The sequence below is a fragment of the Cyprinus carpio genome, chromosome A20 (genome assembly GCF_018340385.1).
Source record: "Cyprinus carpio isolate SPL01 chromosome A20, ASM1834038v1, whole genome shotgun sequence".
Lineage (NCBI taxonomy): Eukaryota > Metazoa > Chordata > Actinopteri > Cypriniformes > Cyprinidae > Cyprinus > Cyprinus carpio.
Window position 1 is genome coordinate 181,078 of NC_056591.1, and position 16,508 is coordinate 197,585.

At 37.4% G+C, this 16,508-nt stretch overlaps 2 protein-coding genes across 2 annotated transcripts; one reads left to right on the forward strand and one right to left on the reverse strand.

Annotated features, from left to right (window-relative positions):
* Positions 1-22: 22 nt before the first annotated feature.
* leg1.1 (liver-enriched gene 1, tandem duplicate 1) lies at positions 23-4,208 on the forward strand. Its single transcript, XM_042777250.1, has 6 exons — positions 23-371; positions 1,163-1,255; positions 1,344-1,528; positions 2,367-2,488; positions 2,681-2,919; positions 3,826-4,208. The coding sequence occupies exons 1-6, from the start codon at positions 77-79 to the stop codon at positions 3,975-3,977; spliced, it is 1,086 nt and encodes a 361-aa protein (XP_042633184.1). The 5' UTR covers positions 23-76; the 3' UTR covers positions 3,978-4,208.
* Positions 4,209-7,702: 3,494 nt separating this feature from the next.
* On the reverse strand, positions 7,703-16,429 carry themis (thymocyte selection associated). Its single transcript, XM_019069368.2, has 6 exons — positions 15,783-16,429; positions 15,134-15,271; positions 13,038-13,499; positions 10,939-12,008; positions 8,381-8,501; positions 7,703-8,016 (listed from the first exon to the last, which is right to left on the reverse strand). The coding sequence occupies exons 1-6, from the start codon at positions 15,871-15,873 to the stop codon at positions 7,844-7,846; spliced, it is 2,055 nt and encodes a 684-aa protein (XP_018924913.1). The 5' UTR covers positions 15,874-16,429; the 3' UTR covers positions 7,703-7,843.
* Positions 16,430-16,508: the final 79 nt, after the last annotated feature.

A 16,508-nucleotide genomic window follows, 5' to 3' on the forward strand; every position in this document is an offset into this window, starting at 1 on the left:
AAGTCCTTTGGTTGCCCATAAATTAAAGCTCTTCCACTGAGCACAGCACTTTGGCAGTCTAACTAGATTCTTCAGCATGGGTTTCATCAGAGCGGTGGCTGCTGTAGTCTTGTTAGCTGTGCTTGGCCAGGCAGCAGTAGTGACTGAGAATGGTCTTCCTATCCAGTGGGACAAAGCCCCAAATGAGCTTTCCCAGCTGCCCACACTCGACGGGGTGATCCAGGTAAAACCATGGGACTACTTACAGAGAATGGCCTTGTACAAGTTGATGATCAATTCTACTGATCCCTACATGAGCTCCATGGGCCCTGGAGAGAAAGAGAGTCCTCTGTGGAGTCTTCCTCTGCAGCTGGGCTGGAAGCTCAGATCAGGTATGATCTATTACCTCTGTGATGTAACAATAAGAAACAAGCCTCTATGAGTGAGAGCTGTTTGAAACTAAGCAATGTCTTTTGCTTTGTATCAGAATCAAATTAGCCAAATGTTCAGGTTTGATGAATGGTTTATTCCTGAGAATGTGCAGAACACATTAAACATGTATCTTACTGTATAGTATGTAGACTATAAACATGTAAACACAGGAACAGTGATAATGTGTTATATGTATATGTAGTAGTGAAAATAGGTTTACATCCCTATCCAAACTAGTAAGCTTCTCCCCAAAAAGCCTATCCCCCTTCTGCAAGATACTGAGAGACTTTAATGAACAACTAAAAATGCAGTATCAAGAAGTAGTTAGAAATATGCAATACAAGAAAGTAACAATGAAACAAGCTATATAATATCCTAAGCCTATAGGTTGCAATAAATAATAGAATACCTACTGCATCTGTGTGCTGGGACAAAAATGGCCTCACAACTTAGGAAACCAGAAAAATGTCAGTATATTGAGAACCTCCCAACAGCTTAATAAACAATATTAAACAATGGTTTATTTCTGAAAGATTTCGGTGACAGTTAGGGGCTCTGTATAACTTGTACCGTGTGCGTGAATAGTTAAAATACCTTGAAAAATAATTGGGCGAAAAAGCTGCATTGCATATACATACTGTATGAATGTAAATATGAATACATATGTACTTGTGCTTAGGAAGTCTAGATTTAAATCTTTAAGGAAATTCAACTTTGGTTGTCACCTGTTTCAAATGTTTCAAATTCTCAGGCCGGCTGACTGACCCAAGCCCTGGCAGTAGCAGCACTTGTGGATTGGAAAGTTCAGAGCCGGTTTGCATCTCTCATCAGAGCTGGTATGCATGTAAGTACAGCTCTATATTTGCACAACTAGTTGGATGTAAAGTGAACTGTCACGTCTTTTCTCATTTTGTCACTTTCTCTCCCTCTAGGTATGAACTACTACCTGTCCGTGCTTCCCTTCCTGGCAGCAGTACAGACAGGTGTAGTTGGGAAGGGTGAGACTCAGCTGCACATCCAGGCTCCAGAAGAGGTGGCTCAAGATTATTGCTCCAGTTACACAGACTGTTCCACCAAATATTCAGATGCCATGACTAAGTGGGAAACATTTTTCCAGGTCCACACACACACACACACATATAATATTTTAGATGCACATTTAGGGTGAATTCAGTTACAGTTGGACTGGAAAAACATCCTAATTAACCTGAATTCACCCTACATTTGTTCATTTAGCATTTGCCTTTTTTCTAAATTGAAAAGAGTTTACTCAAGAAGACTGCTTCTGTAACAAGCACTACAGACTACATACAATACAGTGTCAAGCAGTAAGTGCAATTATCATGCATGCACACATATTTGTGCACACCTCAAGACTATGTTGACTCTATGTGAACTCCCCATAAAAATAAAAAAATAAATAAATAACAATGATGTGGCTATAAAAATAGCAAAAAACAATGGTAACCAGTCACAGCACCTATACACAGTGTGAACATGATTTCAGCAAGTACATCATGTTCCTGGAATAACATTCCAATCAACCAATCAGAATTGAGGGATATGTTTTCAAGAAATGTCAGTTTTAGGCTTACAATCAGGGTTTGATGCTTCTACACCCTTGCTATTCAGCTATCATTTCCCTCTGATTTTAGGGATAAATTCTGGATGGGGTTAGGTCTATATTTTTGGACCGTAATGTTGATCCAGGATCAACAAAAGTCTGTGACCACGTTGCAGATTAATGACAAATCAATATATTTATATATATACATAAATTGAAGAATACTAAATTCACTATCTCTAGGTCACTAACTGGATGTAAGCAAATTTGTGAAGTTGACAATGTACTACTTTGTGCAAAAGATTTTTCAAATGTGTAATGCTAACTCAAGTGCATATCATCAAGCAAAGAGATTTTTTGCTCACTATTACCCTTTTCTGTGTTCCTCTAGTCTTTGCAGCACATCAGTAACGCTGACGACACAGATTTCAACAAGAAGGACAAGATTCTTGGACTTCTTTGGGCAGCAGAAGAGGCATCTCTACAAACTGCTTCCGTGGCTTGCAGTGAAAGGTCTATATATATATATATATATATGTGTGTGTGTGTGTGTGTGTGTGTGTGTGTATACACTTAATAGAGCATTCAAACTGTTGTTCAGTGATATCATGCCATTCCCTTTATCCAAATGTGTGGATATTCTTCCAGCCTCAGATTGGCAGGTGCCTTATGTTGTAACAAGGCTTCTTTATCTCTCTGCTGTAGGCAGAAGTTGTACTCGTCTCCTGAGGTGCGCTTTGGACAGGGCTGGCTCAACTCCGCAGCATATGTAGCAGCTGCTCATTTCCATGCCAACATTGAGAAGTCAGAAAAGTACATGGCTCCTCTGCCGAGCAGAGTGCTGCAGGAGTCTGATAGCCCACCCAACATTCCCGATCTCAGCGCTGAAGAGAACCACGCACTCCACATCTTCGGCTGGATGAACCGTGTGAATCAACTGCTTGGTAAGAAGGGAAGGAGGGAAAAAAGTTATACATTCGGGGTCCAGAAGTCTGAAACCCACAAGTGCTGTAAAGCATTCTTTTTTTCCTATTTTTATCCATCTTTTTTATCCATTGAATAAAATTGAAAGTGTAACTTTAGTATTTGATGTCACCTTTCTGCTTTAATGGGATAGTTCACCCAAAATGTCTGTCATTGTCCACTCACCTTTTAATTCTGTGTTTTTGTTTATACAATTAAAATCTATTCAAAATATTGACATGGAGTGACATGCGTGAGTAAATGATAGCATAATTTTTATTTTATGGTTAACTATCCCATTAATGAAAGCAGCACTGGAGCAACATGAACAAAACCTGATGATCATGTTCTCCAGCATGATTTGAGATGTTCCAAAGAGCATCTTGAGCTTTACGGGAATAAGAAAATCTGACCTGAAATCTGAAGATGTTTACATTTTGAATTCCAGATTGTCAGTGTGGTTCATGCAACATGTGTTTGTTACGCAATACACTGATGGATTAATTAAAAAGTGATCAGTGATTAGATCATGCAATGCACATTTTTGGAGGGAAACAATTTTACATGATTTCATTATGTTGCACAAATAGCTTCTTGGTTTGCTTTTAGAAAAGCACAACTGTTGCAAAATGAAATCTTTACGCAATAGTAGAGTGATTACCAGGCTTACTTAAGTTTTGTTGTCAAGTGACTATTTGCAATATCTAGATGATTATAGCATAATGGGTAGTGTGGAATTTAGTTGTTTTATTGTAGTTTATGTATTCACTGTATATTGTGGGTAGGTAACCGATAGAAATGAAAACATCCAGTCTCAGACCAAGTGAATAAGATCATTATTTTGAATTTCTGAAGATTTATTTATTTATTTATTTATTTGGAAACAGGTGGTTCCCTCGTGAATCTTTGGCGGAGAGCAATGTGTTCACCTCAGGCTCGGGAGAAAGGTCAAGGCCTTCTTCATGACCTCATTCTTGACCCCAAGTTCCCTGGTACCAGTCTGATGGCAATCCTGACTGAGATGACCACCAGCTGCTGACACATCATCTGTTAACACTGTTAACATTCTCTAATAAATATAACAACTGGGTAGAATAAACTAGCTGTAAATAAGAGCTTTGTACATCAAACAGCTTATTAATCTGCAGATGTTGGCTGTGTCTACAACACCGCAGCATCCCAGATATTTTACCATGACAGTCAGTGTAAACATACATAATTAGTATCTTTAACAAAATAAAAACTGAAAAAAATAAATAAATAAATCAAACACGGCTCCTTTCCATCTACTTTATTCAAAGTAATCTGGACAAAATGCAGAAAATGTGGTTTCTTTCTCCACAAAATACACCCACTTTCAATTCTATGATATATAACCAGACTGTACAAAAACTGCCTTGTTTTAGGTCTGAAATAAATATAACCTTAAGTTAACAAAAACTATTGATTCCTCTGGCATCATTACTTAATAAAAACAGCTGTCACTGTGGCGGTACCCTTTTAAAAGGTACTAATATGTACCAGTTAGGTACAAATATGTACACTTTAGGTACTAATATGCACCATTACATAAGGCATAAAAGTGTACCTCTCGAAAAGGCATCACCCCAGTGACAGCTTTTGTACCTTTTTTTTTTTTTGAAGAGATGCTGGATTCCTAGAAAAGCTTCACCGCAGAGGCTTGGCAATAGAAAGACCATTTCTAACAGCTTTGTTGTCATTGCATTTTTTGTCCAATGCCAATAAATTTGAACATTCTGAATGCAATTTTAATTCTCATCATAAACCATGTTGACAGGGTGGTGGCATTTCATAAAAGTCATTGTAATACATTAAGACTATTTGTCTTGCACATCAATGTGACAGCAGGTTAAAACAACACAGCCTAGGGCACACTGGTAAACAGATGCTACAGTGCATTTGCTTGGAAGTGGGCAGTACTGGACGCTTTGCGAGTAGAGTAGGTTCTGATCCAGTCTGTTGTAGAACCACCTTTAAAAAAAGAGTGGCTTAAAGGGTTAGTTCACCCAAAAATTAAAATTAGCCCATAAATTACTCACCCTCAAGTCATCCTAGGTGTATGACTTTCTTCTTTCAGACTTATCCAGTCGGAGTTATATTAAAAACTGTCTGATTTTTCAAGCTGTTCATGACACTCAGCGGGTGTTGCAGTGCATCAGTCCAAAAGAAGTTAAATAAAAAGCACCCATCCTTAATAAAAGTGTCTCACAAGGCTCCAGGGGGTGAACAAAGTCCTCCTGTAGCGAACTGATGCATTTTTGTAAGAAAAACAAACATATTTAAAACTTAATAATCAATTTAATATAGCTTGCACTCACTCTTGTACACGGAAGCAGCTGCAGGAGGATGACGTATGATTTTTAAACAGCTTGAAAGATCAAAGACAATTTTAATATAATTCCGACTGGTTTTGTCTGAAAGAAGAAAGTCACTTTAAAGAAATCGATTCCTGTATGATTTATTAATATCTCACATCTGCAGCCCAAATGGGTTTTTCAATGTGGTTTTTCAAAAAATATTAATAATATTGTGTGAAATATAATATATAATATCTGAATTTTTGAATTTGCCAATAAAACCACTTCTGTGAAGTCTGACAACAGTTTGCAGTGTTCTGATTTGTATATCTGGTATGATCAACGCTGTTTTAATCATTCAGACTTCAACCCAGCTGAAATTTTTTAAGTACCAATCACTTCTCTGATAATACACAACTATTCACTTCAAAAGAAAACCGCTTTTCTTTACAAATTCTGCTTTTAAAGAAGCGGTCACACATATCTACAGTTTCTGGCTGCTGAAATGAATGTGACTTTCCTTTTTATCGAATAATGTGCTGCCTGGAAATATTTGTCACATATGGTAGGGAGTAAATATATGTATAAATATGACCCCTAAAATGAAAAAGATTATGTACTGTGTGCTTCACCAGACTGTGTGTTTCATAACAAACAGTATACCAGTTGATACAAGCACCATAATATACAATGGATCTTACACAGAAATTCGGGGGGGGGGGGGGGTATATATAGCATGCAGTAAATCAGGGTCAGACCATCAACTGACCAAACAAAGATGATGCTGAACTAATGTACTTTAACCTGTTCACTCCAAGCTTGGCATTAATCCCATTAAGATAAGCATTTCCAAAAAGCTTCATGTCTGCTCTCCTACAGGGCTACTAAGTACATTTTTGCATAATAAATTACATAATAAATTATTTGCATTCCATCAGATTTATAGTAATTTAAAGTTATGTGATTACTAAATAGACTTTGGCCATGTCAGTCACGTCATGTGAAATTAAAGCAACTGGGTTTGGAACACAGCAACAACTCTGTGTGTGTTGAACCATGTTGTGTCTACATAGTATACTATATTGTGTTACTTGGTTTTCTTTGCCCCATGTTATCGTGTTTTGCTCATTGAATGTCCCCTCCTTGCTGCTGGGTCAAGCCTTTAAAAAAAGAGTGGCTTAAAGGGTTAGTTCACCCATAAATTAAAACTCAGCCCATAAATTAATCACCCTCAAGTCATCCTAGGTGTATGACTTTCTTCTTTCATACTTATCCAGTCGGAGTTTATCCCATAAAACAATCTGTTTGATTTTTCAAAGCTGTGTCATGACACCCTCAGCTGGGTGTTGCAGTGCATCAGTCCAAAAAGAAGTTAAATAAAAAGCACCCATCCTATAATAAAAGTGTCTCACAGGCTCCAGGGGGTGAACAAAGTCCTCCTGTAGCGAACTGATGCATTTTTGTAAGAAAAACAAACATATTTTAAAACTTAATAATCAATTTTTAATCTAGCTTGCACTCACTCTTGTACACGGAAGCAGCTGCAGGAGGATGACGTATGATTTTTTAACAGCTTTGAAAGATCAAAGACAATTTTTATATATTCCGACTGGTTCTGTCTGAAAGAAGAAAGTCACTTTAAAGAAATCGATTCCTGTATGATTTATTAATATCTCACATCTGCAGCCCAAATGGGTTCTTCAATGTGGTTTTTTTCAAAAAAATATTAATAATATTGTGTGAAATATAATATATAATATCCTGAATTTTTGAATTTGCCAATAAAACCACTTCTGTGAAGTCTGACAACGTTTGCAGTGTTCTGATTTGTATATCTGGTATGATCAACGCTGTTTTAATCATTCAGACTTCAACCCAGCTGAAATTTTTTAAGTACCAATCACTTCTCTGATAATACACAACTATTCACTTCAAAAGAAAACTGCTTTTCTTTACAAATTCTGCTTTTAAAGAAGCGGTCACACATATCTACAGTTTCTGGCTGCTGAAATGAATGTGACTTTCTTTTTATCGAATAATGTGCTGCCTGGAAATATTTGTCACATATGGTAGGGAGTAAATATATGTATAAATATGACACCTAAAATGAAAAAGATTATGTACTGTGTGCTTCACCAGACTGTGTGTTTCATAACAAAACAGTATATCACAGTTGATACAAGCACCATAATATACAATGGATCTTACACAGAAATTTCGGGGGGGGGGGGGGGTATATATAGCATGCAGTAAATCAGGGTCAGACCATCAACTGACCAAACAAAGATGATGCTGAAATAATGTACTTTAACCTGTTCACTCCAAGCTTGGCATTAATCCCATTAAGATAAGCATTTCCAAAAAGCTTCATGTCTGCTCTCCTACAGGGCTACTAAGTACATTTTTGCATAATAAATTACATAATAAATTATTTGCATTCCCATCAGATTTATAGTAATTTAAAGTTATGTGATTACTAAATAGACTTTGGCCATGTCAGTCACGTCATGTGAAATTAAAGCAACTGGGTTTGGAACACAGCAACAACTCTGTGTGTGTTGAACCATGTTGTGTCTACATAGTATACTTATATTGTGTTACTTGGTTTTCCTTTGCCCATGTTAATGTTTTGCTCATTGAATGTCCTCCTTATGCTGTCAAGCTGATCTTCATCTATGTATTCATAATCATGCACATCATTGTCGTCATCTTCGAATTTTGTGATGGATATGTTGTCCAGACTTCGGCCCTTGGCAAGATCTGAGGGGGAATCAAATGCCCACTCAAAATTTGGGTGAGGACAACAAGGACACACAAGCTTTAAAACACAGGCGGTTAAAGGTAAAGTGTGTACTTATTTTTTATTTTTTTTACTTCATGGAAATATGTAGCCTAAATATGTAGCGCTGATTATAAATAAGAGTGAGTCTGAGGCCAATGGCCAAATTTGATTAAAGAGCATGTTTCTATGCACCATTTTATCAATGAGGCCCACAGACACCTGTTTGAAAACAGTCAGTATTTTTGCACTTTCTGTTGGTGATGCTAGTGATGCTGAATTAACACACTTCACTTTAACATACACTGATAAACACTGAAGAGGGATGTAGCAGAATGTTCCTACCTTTCTGCAGGGTAGGCTTTGGGAAAAGGACCGGACTAATGGGAATCTTTTTGTCACTTCCATTTTTTGAGTCACTACACTGCATGAAGTCATCTTGCTTAAAAGGTTCAACACAATGACTCTGTTACAGGGATGACAGAACATTATGAAATTACACAATGTATATAATAAGTGAATATAAAAGTTCCATTACAGGTTTTTAAATGTAATGAGTCTTTTCAACAGTCCTAGTACAAATCATGGACAAACAGATCGTCAGATGGCAGATTTTGAATGAATGACTTTTGAGAGTTTTGGAAATAAACAAATAAACAACATCAACAAAACCTGTTGAGGAAAAAAGACTCATTTCAATTAATTTAACTATGATGTCTACACATTACATAAAAATGTATGTAATGTTATTTAGCAGTATATATTACTTTGGTACATAATTGTTAAATACATTCATGTGGTATACATCATTATAGTCCAGGCTTAAAATGCAACAATCAGTTTTTAACAATAAATCCCTGCTATGTCTTTTTATCCTCCTCATACTATGTTTGTGAGATCTGTCTTTAAAAAAACATCTTGATTGAACAGATTAGTTCTTATTGCATTTTCTTAGTTAAAGAATCCACTAGGAGGCGCCTAGCAGTTTTATAAACCTTCTACCATATTACAGTCCACCTCACTGTTAAATGAGCTTCTCTGATAGATCAGTGTGTGTGATTATTTTCTGCAACTGTTCAGTGAGGGGAGTTTATTTATTGTTCTGTACATAAAGCTAATTTTAACGTGCATTTAAAATGCAGATCTGCGTGCAAATTCTGCTTGTTCCATAAGTAAGGAGGTAATAACAATAGAGTATTCTGACATTATTTATTGTATTTTTCACATTTTTGTTTATTGTTAACAATTATTTTGAATATAATGCAATGTTAATCATTTAAGAGAATTCCTATCTACACAACGCATTTCTCATTTACAAAGTTAAATCATGTCTTCCTCTTCTCTGTATATTTTCACTATGTGCATTGGGCCATTGTCTTTCTGGAAAACTCTTTGATTCTTAAATGCAGATCTCTGGCTTCTTGTTCACTTACAATAACAGCATGTGCTAAATGTGTTAAATATTAAATGTTGGTAACTATAACATCCTCTGCATCTCTGTCTGAAATAAGATAAAGGCATCTCATCATGTGTGAATCATGTGTGACATCTTATGTTTCATAGACCTTTTCATCTGCTTGTAATTTTCAATATCTCTAATCTGTCGAAGTCTAAAACACACAGTAGGGGCAGCTGTGGCCTAATGGTTAGAGAATTGGACTTGTAACCAGAAGGTTGCAGGTTCGAGTCTTGGTGCTGGCAGGAGTTGTAGGTAAAAGACGCTCTCTTCCACCCTCAATACCCATGGCTGAAGTGCCCTTGAGCAAGGCACTGAACCCCCATTTGCTCCCCGGGTGCTGGATATATAGCTGCCCACTGCTCCGGGTGTGTGTTCACTTCTCACTGCTGTGTGTGTGCAGTTGGATGGGTTAAATGCAGAGCACCAATTTCGAGTATGGGTTACCATACTTGGCAAATGTCACAACTTTCAGTATAAGTATTAATTATGCATCTTCGTTTTTGCTTTTATCTTAATTACTGACAGTAATATTTACAATGCAATTTATTATTTTTAATCATTATCCATTATCTCATATCCATGTATTGTCTGAATGCATTAGCAGATTTAAAAAAAATTATTTATTTTTATTTTAAGAAAATATCTGCCATGTGCCACTTAGTAAAACAAATTGCTCTTGTTTTAAGGATTTTTTAAACTCATGACAAATTCATTTTTGCAGTTTAGCTCATTAACCATACCATGGGTAAATTTGACATGTATTTTATTTTTTTATCTTAATGCTTCAGTATTTTGCACTTACAAGTGTTCTGCGAATGAAACTGCTGCACTTGGCTTAGCATGAAACTCTCCTATCTCTACTCTCTCACCAAACCTGCAGTGTACACAAGCTCTTAAATAGCCCCTTAAATGATTTACAGTAAGCAGTTTGAGTCTCATGTAACCTCACTTCTGATTATTTCCGTGAAGTCAGGTCAACTTTTGCAGCTTATTCTGGCTAAGAAACACATGCCACCCAAAGATCCTTTTTGGCTACTTGCTTCTGACTGATGAAAACATAAGTTTTCATGACTCCAGGATGTTGCACAAAGCCTGGTGATTTCAGCCAGCTCATGTATCAGATGGTCTGTGAATGGGTTGTGGGTGTGCTGTCCAATGGTGTGGTCACAAAATACAATGAATTATACAGCAATAATGAAAGCGAAAGAAATATCCTAAGCTATTCTACCGGCTAACAAGCTAATGAACTCTAATTAACTGCTTTATGAACAGTCTATTTTTTACAGATCATTGTGGATCTTCAGTTTGCTTTGTTGCTAAACTATGAATATTCACCGAACCTAGAGGCTTGCTATTGCTTGGCACAGCAAATGTGGGTGTCATAGCTCACCAAACTTGCAAAGGGATGAAGAGTGAACACAAAATGCAATGAAATACAGTTTACCTGTGGAGAGCAGCTGGAGTTCTCACTGTTTGCGCTCTCAGATCTGGATGACAGCATTTTGGGAGGTCGTGGTGGAGGGGCTTTGGGTTTTTTGGGAGGCCGTGGAGGGGGTGTGATGGTAGTAATGGCGTACCTCCTGAGTGTATAGTAACAGTCCTCTGAGATCTCCTCGATGGCTGAATTTCCTCTACATATTGGACTCTCGCCATCCCAGCGCTGTTTTATGTTGAGGATCAAGTCTGTGCGATTGACTGGCACCTCCCTGATCTCTGAGAGGTCAGTGTTTGAAATGAGGAGGCAAGGGTCAGAGATCTCCTCTTCAATGTGCAGACCAGGTGCTCCAGCCAAAACGTCCACCTTCAAAGAGAGGTCACGCACAGACACGTTGACGTTGAAGGGCAGCGGGAACCATCGGCATATTTCCGTAATGGTGTATTGACGCTTGTCTTTAACAAGTTCCATGAAGCCCCCCTCCAAACACATGGGGAGGCGCACAGGCTCCTTCACCTCTGTCTTTTGGCTTTTCTCTGTAACTTTCAGACATTGAAAAGCATCAGCTGCCCTCTTGGTCCCATTGTGTGAAAGCACACAGCTTTTGCCTTTTGTCACTATGAACTCATCTCCAGCATTAACAGAAGCAAGTCCATTGTACACGGACTCAAACTCCCTGGTGGCCACCACACGTATGTGTTCGGTCTCGCTGCGCGCCCGCTCCAGATCATAGGCGGTGGGGAACTGCCGTGGCCGGCGCTTGAAGCGACCATTGTAAGACTCCGGAATAAGAAAGTGTCTTGTGGATTCACGGCCCATTTCCGAGGCCAGTATTCGTTTTGCAGAAAAAGCGTGATGAATGATCACCTGTTTGGAATGGAAAAGTGTTTCCAGCTCCGGCGAAAGCTTGAAAGGTCTTTCACATGACAACTTGGCCACCACAGGAAAAAACTCTGGAGGACTCTTGAAAACGTCCATAAGAGAGAGAGGCTGCACAAAGGAGTCACAGTCAAACTGTTCGGTGACATCCACCACCTCCACGTCCAAGTTTGACGGGACAAGCATAATTTTCTCACTGACTGTGGGAAGAAAGAGTAAACACAGAGGACAGACGTGAGCAGAACTGTTTTTTCTGCTGGTTTTTTATGTGAGCATTTTAATTTGTAGATTTTATGTTTGAATTGAATGTGATGGTTTGTGTACAAATGGATTTATAAACATTTTTACAAAGAACTCTCTCTACTAGTGTTTCTTGAATAAAGCCTAATGATTTTCCCATCTAATCTTTTTTTTATTTTTATTAATCTTTAATGACTGAATCACACAGCAAAAACATTTAAAAGCCCTAAAACTAACCAGTTTTTTAATCATGTTTTTATTTTACACAATGTTTCCTTTATTTAACATTAGTTGTTGTATTAACTGACATTAACTAACAATGAGCAATACTTTTTGCATTTTTTTTTATTTACTATAATTAGTTACAGTATTTATAAATCTATATAACGGTAGTTAATAAAAATACAACTGTTCATTGTTAGTTCTTGTTATATCAGGTCTGTAATATGAACAGATACAGCTTTTTATTTTAATAATGTAATAGTAAATGTTTAGATTAATACATGCTTTAAAAGTAGTTATCAGTGTTAATTGCTAATTTAACTAATGTTAACAAACGGAACCTTACTGTGAAGTGTCACCAAAATCTCTAAATGCCCTGTAAATAAGATCAATTTACTCGAAAAGTAAAAAAGAATTATAGAATCTCTTGCTTTCAGAGAAACCTAATTATTTTAGCTATGTAATATTGTAGATGTGTCGAGGTATGGGATAGGTGATAAAGGTTTATAATAAATAAAAAAATTTATAATTCATAGGGAAAACCAATTCATTTTTCTCACACCACTGACAAATAATTCCTTCATGATTAAAGCATAAAGCTCATTTAATTTTGTTGAATTCCTCCATAAGAATGACTAAATACATATCTTTGGTTCTTTGTAAGGAGTTTAGACATTTTTACAGGAAAACACGTTGGGCTATATTCATGTTATTAACAATATTTGTGTACACCACTACAATAGAATCAAAACTAGTGTCATACTCACGTCGTGTAACAGCCTTTAGTTCGTACACAGGGCTCAGCTTCAGCTCCCCAGATACATTCTCCAGCAAATTCGAGAATAAGAAGTCCTTCTTGGGAAGAGATTTGACCTCGGTTACAGTCCTCTTTCTGCCTTTGGAGATTTTCCACTCTGCTATCTCTTTCAGGGTATAAAACTGGTTGTCCTGGCACTCTGTGAAGTGGCCTTGCTGGGAGAAGCTCAGGCTGAAGCAGAACTTGGGCTCTCTGTGTAGCAGCTCACATTGCACACGTCCACCACTGAGCTCATGGGTGACGGCAGTGATCCTGAAGCTGTCTCCCTTCCTGATGACGCCCTGTGCCAGCTGAATCTCCGAACCGCTGAGGAAAACGGGCTGGGACAGTCTGTGGGAGCTGATCTTGAGCGAGTCAGCTATCTCCTGTATGCTTCGGTACGGCTGACTGTCAGCCACCAGTTTGAACAAACCTGACGCAAAGAGTACAAGGTTAAGTCACTCCAAGAACCAAAAGTGGTGACAACATACAGAATGTGGATTATAATAAAAAATACAAACACATTAACGTTTTTAGTGAGTCATTAACAGGCGCATCACACACCAGTTATTTTGTATGGTGCATCAAACAAAGTCCTGTAAGATATGACCAACAGAAAATATCAATCTCTGTCCACTGTCCACTATATCTGACTGATCCAACAGAAGACAGAGCTTTTCATCCTTAAGGCGTTCCACCATTCGGGGTAAGATTGTCATGAAAACACTACAGAGTTATGATGAGCAGCTGACGTCACAGATCATAAAGACAGTAAGATCAAACCTCTGCACATAACTGGTAACGCAGCAGAGAGTTTGGCCTAATGAACCTCACATCTTTGCATATTAGTCACTCTTCACATCGATGATATTTGGGTCACACTTTACTTTATGGAGCAATTCTCACTATTGACTAACTACTCATTAATAGTTAGTAAGGTAGTTGTTAAGTTTAGGTATGTGTAGGATATAAAATATGGTCATGCAGAATAAGACCTTAATATGTGCTTTATAAGTACTAATAATACTATGCATGCTAGTTAATAGTGAGATATTGTCCTTAAAATTAAGTGTTGTCTATATTTGTATTCAGAATTTTTTTGTGCGCCTCTGGCTTCGCACCATCACACTACCCCTCACGTTTACTCCTCGACACCCCACAATATCATCAGACACACAAAATCACTTTTGTGAAACGTTATTGCTCTTCGCTGGTGAAATGATCTTCACTGTCCTACTAGAACAGCCGAGTCCCAGGTTAAGAAATGGGATGATTTTAATGAAGTATGTTGTAACACTGCCACTTTAACCTTTATGAAATGGTGTACAGGAATAAAATCACTATCATGCATAAGCACCACTCTTCTGAAGTTAAAATAGAAGTTATAAGTCACCATGTACAAATATAAAGAAAAAATGTATGCAAAACAATGAAGGTAGGAAAATTTAAATTTCACCTTATTTTGTAATTTAATGCATTTTATGTGACAGAACTGGCATGACCAGAAGCAACAGATTATCTTATTCAGTTTGATGTGTAACATTTATTCCAAACATTCACCAACATATAAAAAAAAAAAAAACCATGTAGAATTATCGTGGATGAGCAGACGATGAGATTTACAACACGACTTCCTCCATTTACATCTCATGGACCCACAAAGACTGAACAAAATGGAAAGTCGACATCTGACACGACTGTGAAAGCAACAGACACACGCATACTTCAAAATAGGGTTTTGTTGTCTTTAGACTATGTTTACTGTATTTGCACTTTTTTTATGTATGTGAACTGCTTGCTTTAAGAATAAAATATTTTTTAATATTTCATTTTAAACATTTCAATGTAAAAGTTTTTAATTTGTTGTTAATCATTAATGTTAAACAAGTTCAAATCAATTCATTAAGAATATAAATGCATGTTCAACTGATGACATATAAATTGTAGATTTCTGTAGCAAATGATCAGTGGAAGGTGCTTCTGATCAAGTTGAGCTATTTTCGGTCGTTTTAAACAGACATATTTTAACAAACGATAACCAGATCACTTGCTAAGCACAAATAATACCTGGAAATTCCACAGGAATCTCAATCTCAGTGTTGCTGGAGGTCTGAGCAGTGAATCTGGTGATGGTGAAATCAATGACTTTCAGCAAATCTCCCGTTGAAAGAGAGCACTCTCTTCCAAACATCTCATACACACATCCTGAAAAAGAACCAATTGTTCAAGTGTTTAAAGCACATATATTATAAACCTTTCAGCATTACAATCCATTTTGTTTCGATTGCAGTAAAACCATTTCTTCACAGTTCTGCACAAACACTGGAGTGCTATTGTGAGCAGCTAAATGACATCACAAAAGACATATATCAGCCTAAAAGGAACTAGAAAAAGATCAGAAAGAAGTGGGTTTCCGCTCGGCATCATGTGGTTTGAAAATAAATGCCAATTTGTTCCTTCAGCTGATAATTTCAGTACTTTTCTTGCAAGTTAGTTACCTCTTAAACGTAAAAGTTTTAGGACATATTTGTGAAAGCTGCTATTGTTTTACATCATATGTAAAAACGTGCCTGTCTTCAAATCTTAAACACAAACCGTTTCTCACCTGCACCAATAAGTGTACACAAGCGCTTCTAGGTTTTAAAATGTTGGAAAAGCGTAATTACAGCTATTATTTGACTGTGAGGAGCAGATGAGATTATAAGATCACTCTTACCTTGATAATATATTCCTGACTGGATCTGAAGCACTCTGGGGAACATTTTAGGATCCAGACCCTGCGTGAATTCATGCAGCGTCATAGCCATCTTCTGCTGCGCTTTTACGAGGAGACACTTTTAAAGTTCTGGACGGGCTGAGAGATGAGGCGCTGTACCTTGTGAATCCATAAAATGTCCCATAAGAGGGTTAATGGAGGGAAGGTTTGGCAGAGGAACTCTCAGGATGCCCTTTGCCCCCTCCAGACGCCCCTTGAGCTCAGCAGTGCAGACTGAGAATGAGACTGTGAGGCATCCTGCGCAGCGAAGGAGGACAGGAAGCCGAGTACAGCTCGAAGACCACAACTCAACGCATTGTTAAGCAAAGCTGCACCGGGTATCTGCAAAAATACTATGACATACACAAATCCCACATCCTCTGCCTGACTTCATGACATCAGGGCCAAAACAATGCGAAAACAACAGGGATCCAAATCACTGAAACAATGATCCATCCGACACCACCGTTTCATTGCAAAATACATCATTTACTCATGTTTATAGCAATATTGTGCCATTTTCGAAGCTGGGAAACCACCACAAAATTTTGAACAAACCACATTTTAAAAGCATTCATTCCAAATCGGAGGAAACAAATTATTATTATTATTATTATTTTTATTTTTTTATTCAAAGTATTTTTACTATTTGACATTGTAATACAGCCATAAAGCCAACTACTACAG

Coding starts and splice junctions, on each gene's coding strand:
- leg1.1 (XM_042777250.1), top strand. CDS start 77: ATGGGTTTCATCAGAGCGGTGGCTGCTGTAGTCTTGTTAGCTGTGCTT. Junction 1,256..1,343: donor TCATCAGAGCTGGTATGCAT/GTAAGTACAGCT, acceptor CTCTCCCTCTAG/GTATGAACTACTACCTGTCC. Junction 2,489..2,680: donor TCCGTGGCTTGCAGTGAAAG/GTCTATATATAT, acceptor TCTCTGCTGTAG/GCAGAAGTTGTACTCGTCTC.
- themis (XM_019069368.2), bottom strand. CDS start 15,873: ATGGCTATGACGCTGCATGAATTCACGCAGGGTCTGGATCCTAAAATG. Junction 13,500..15,133: donor GATTCCTGTGGAATTTCCAG/GTATTATTTGTG, acceptor TCTTTGCGTCAG/GTTTGTTCAAACTGGTGGCT. Junction 12,009..13,037: donor ACTAAAGGCTGTTACACGAC/GTGAGTATGACA, acceptor TTCTTCCCACAG/TCAGTGAGAAAATTATGCTT.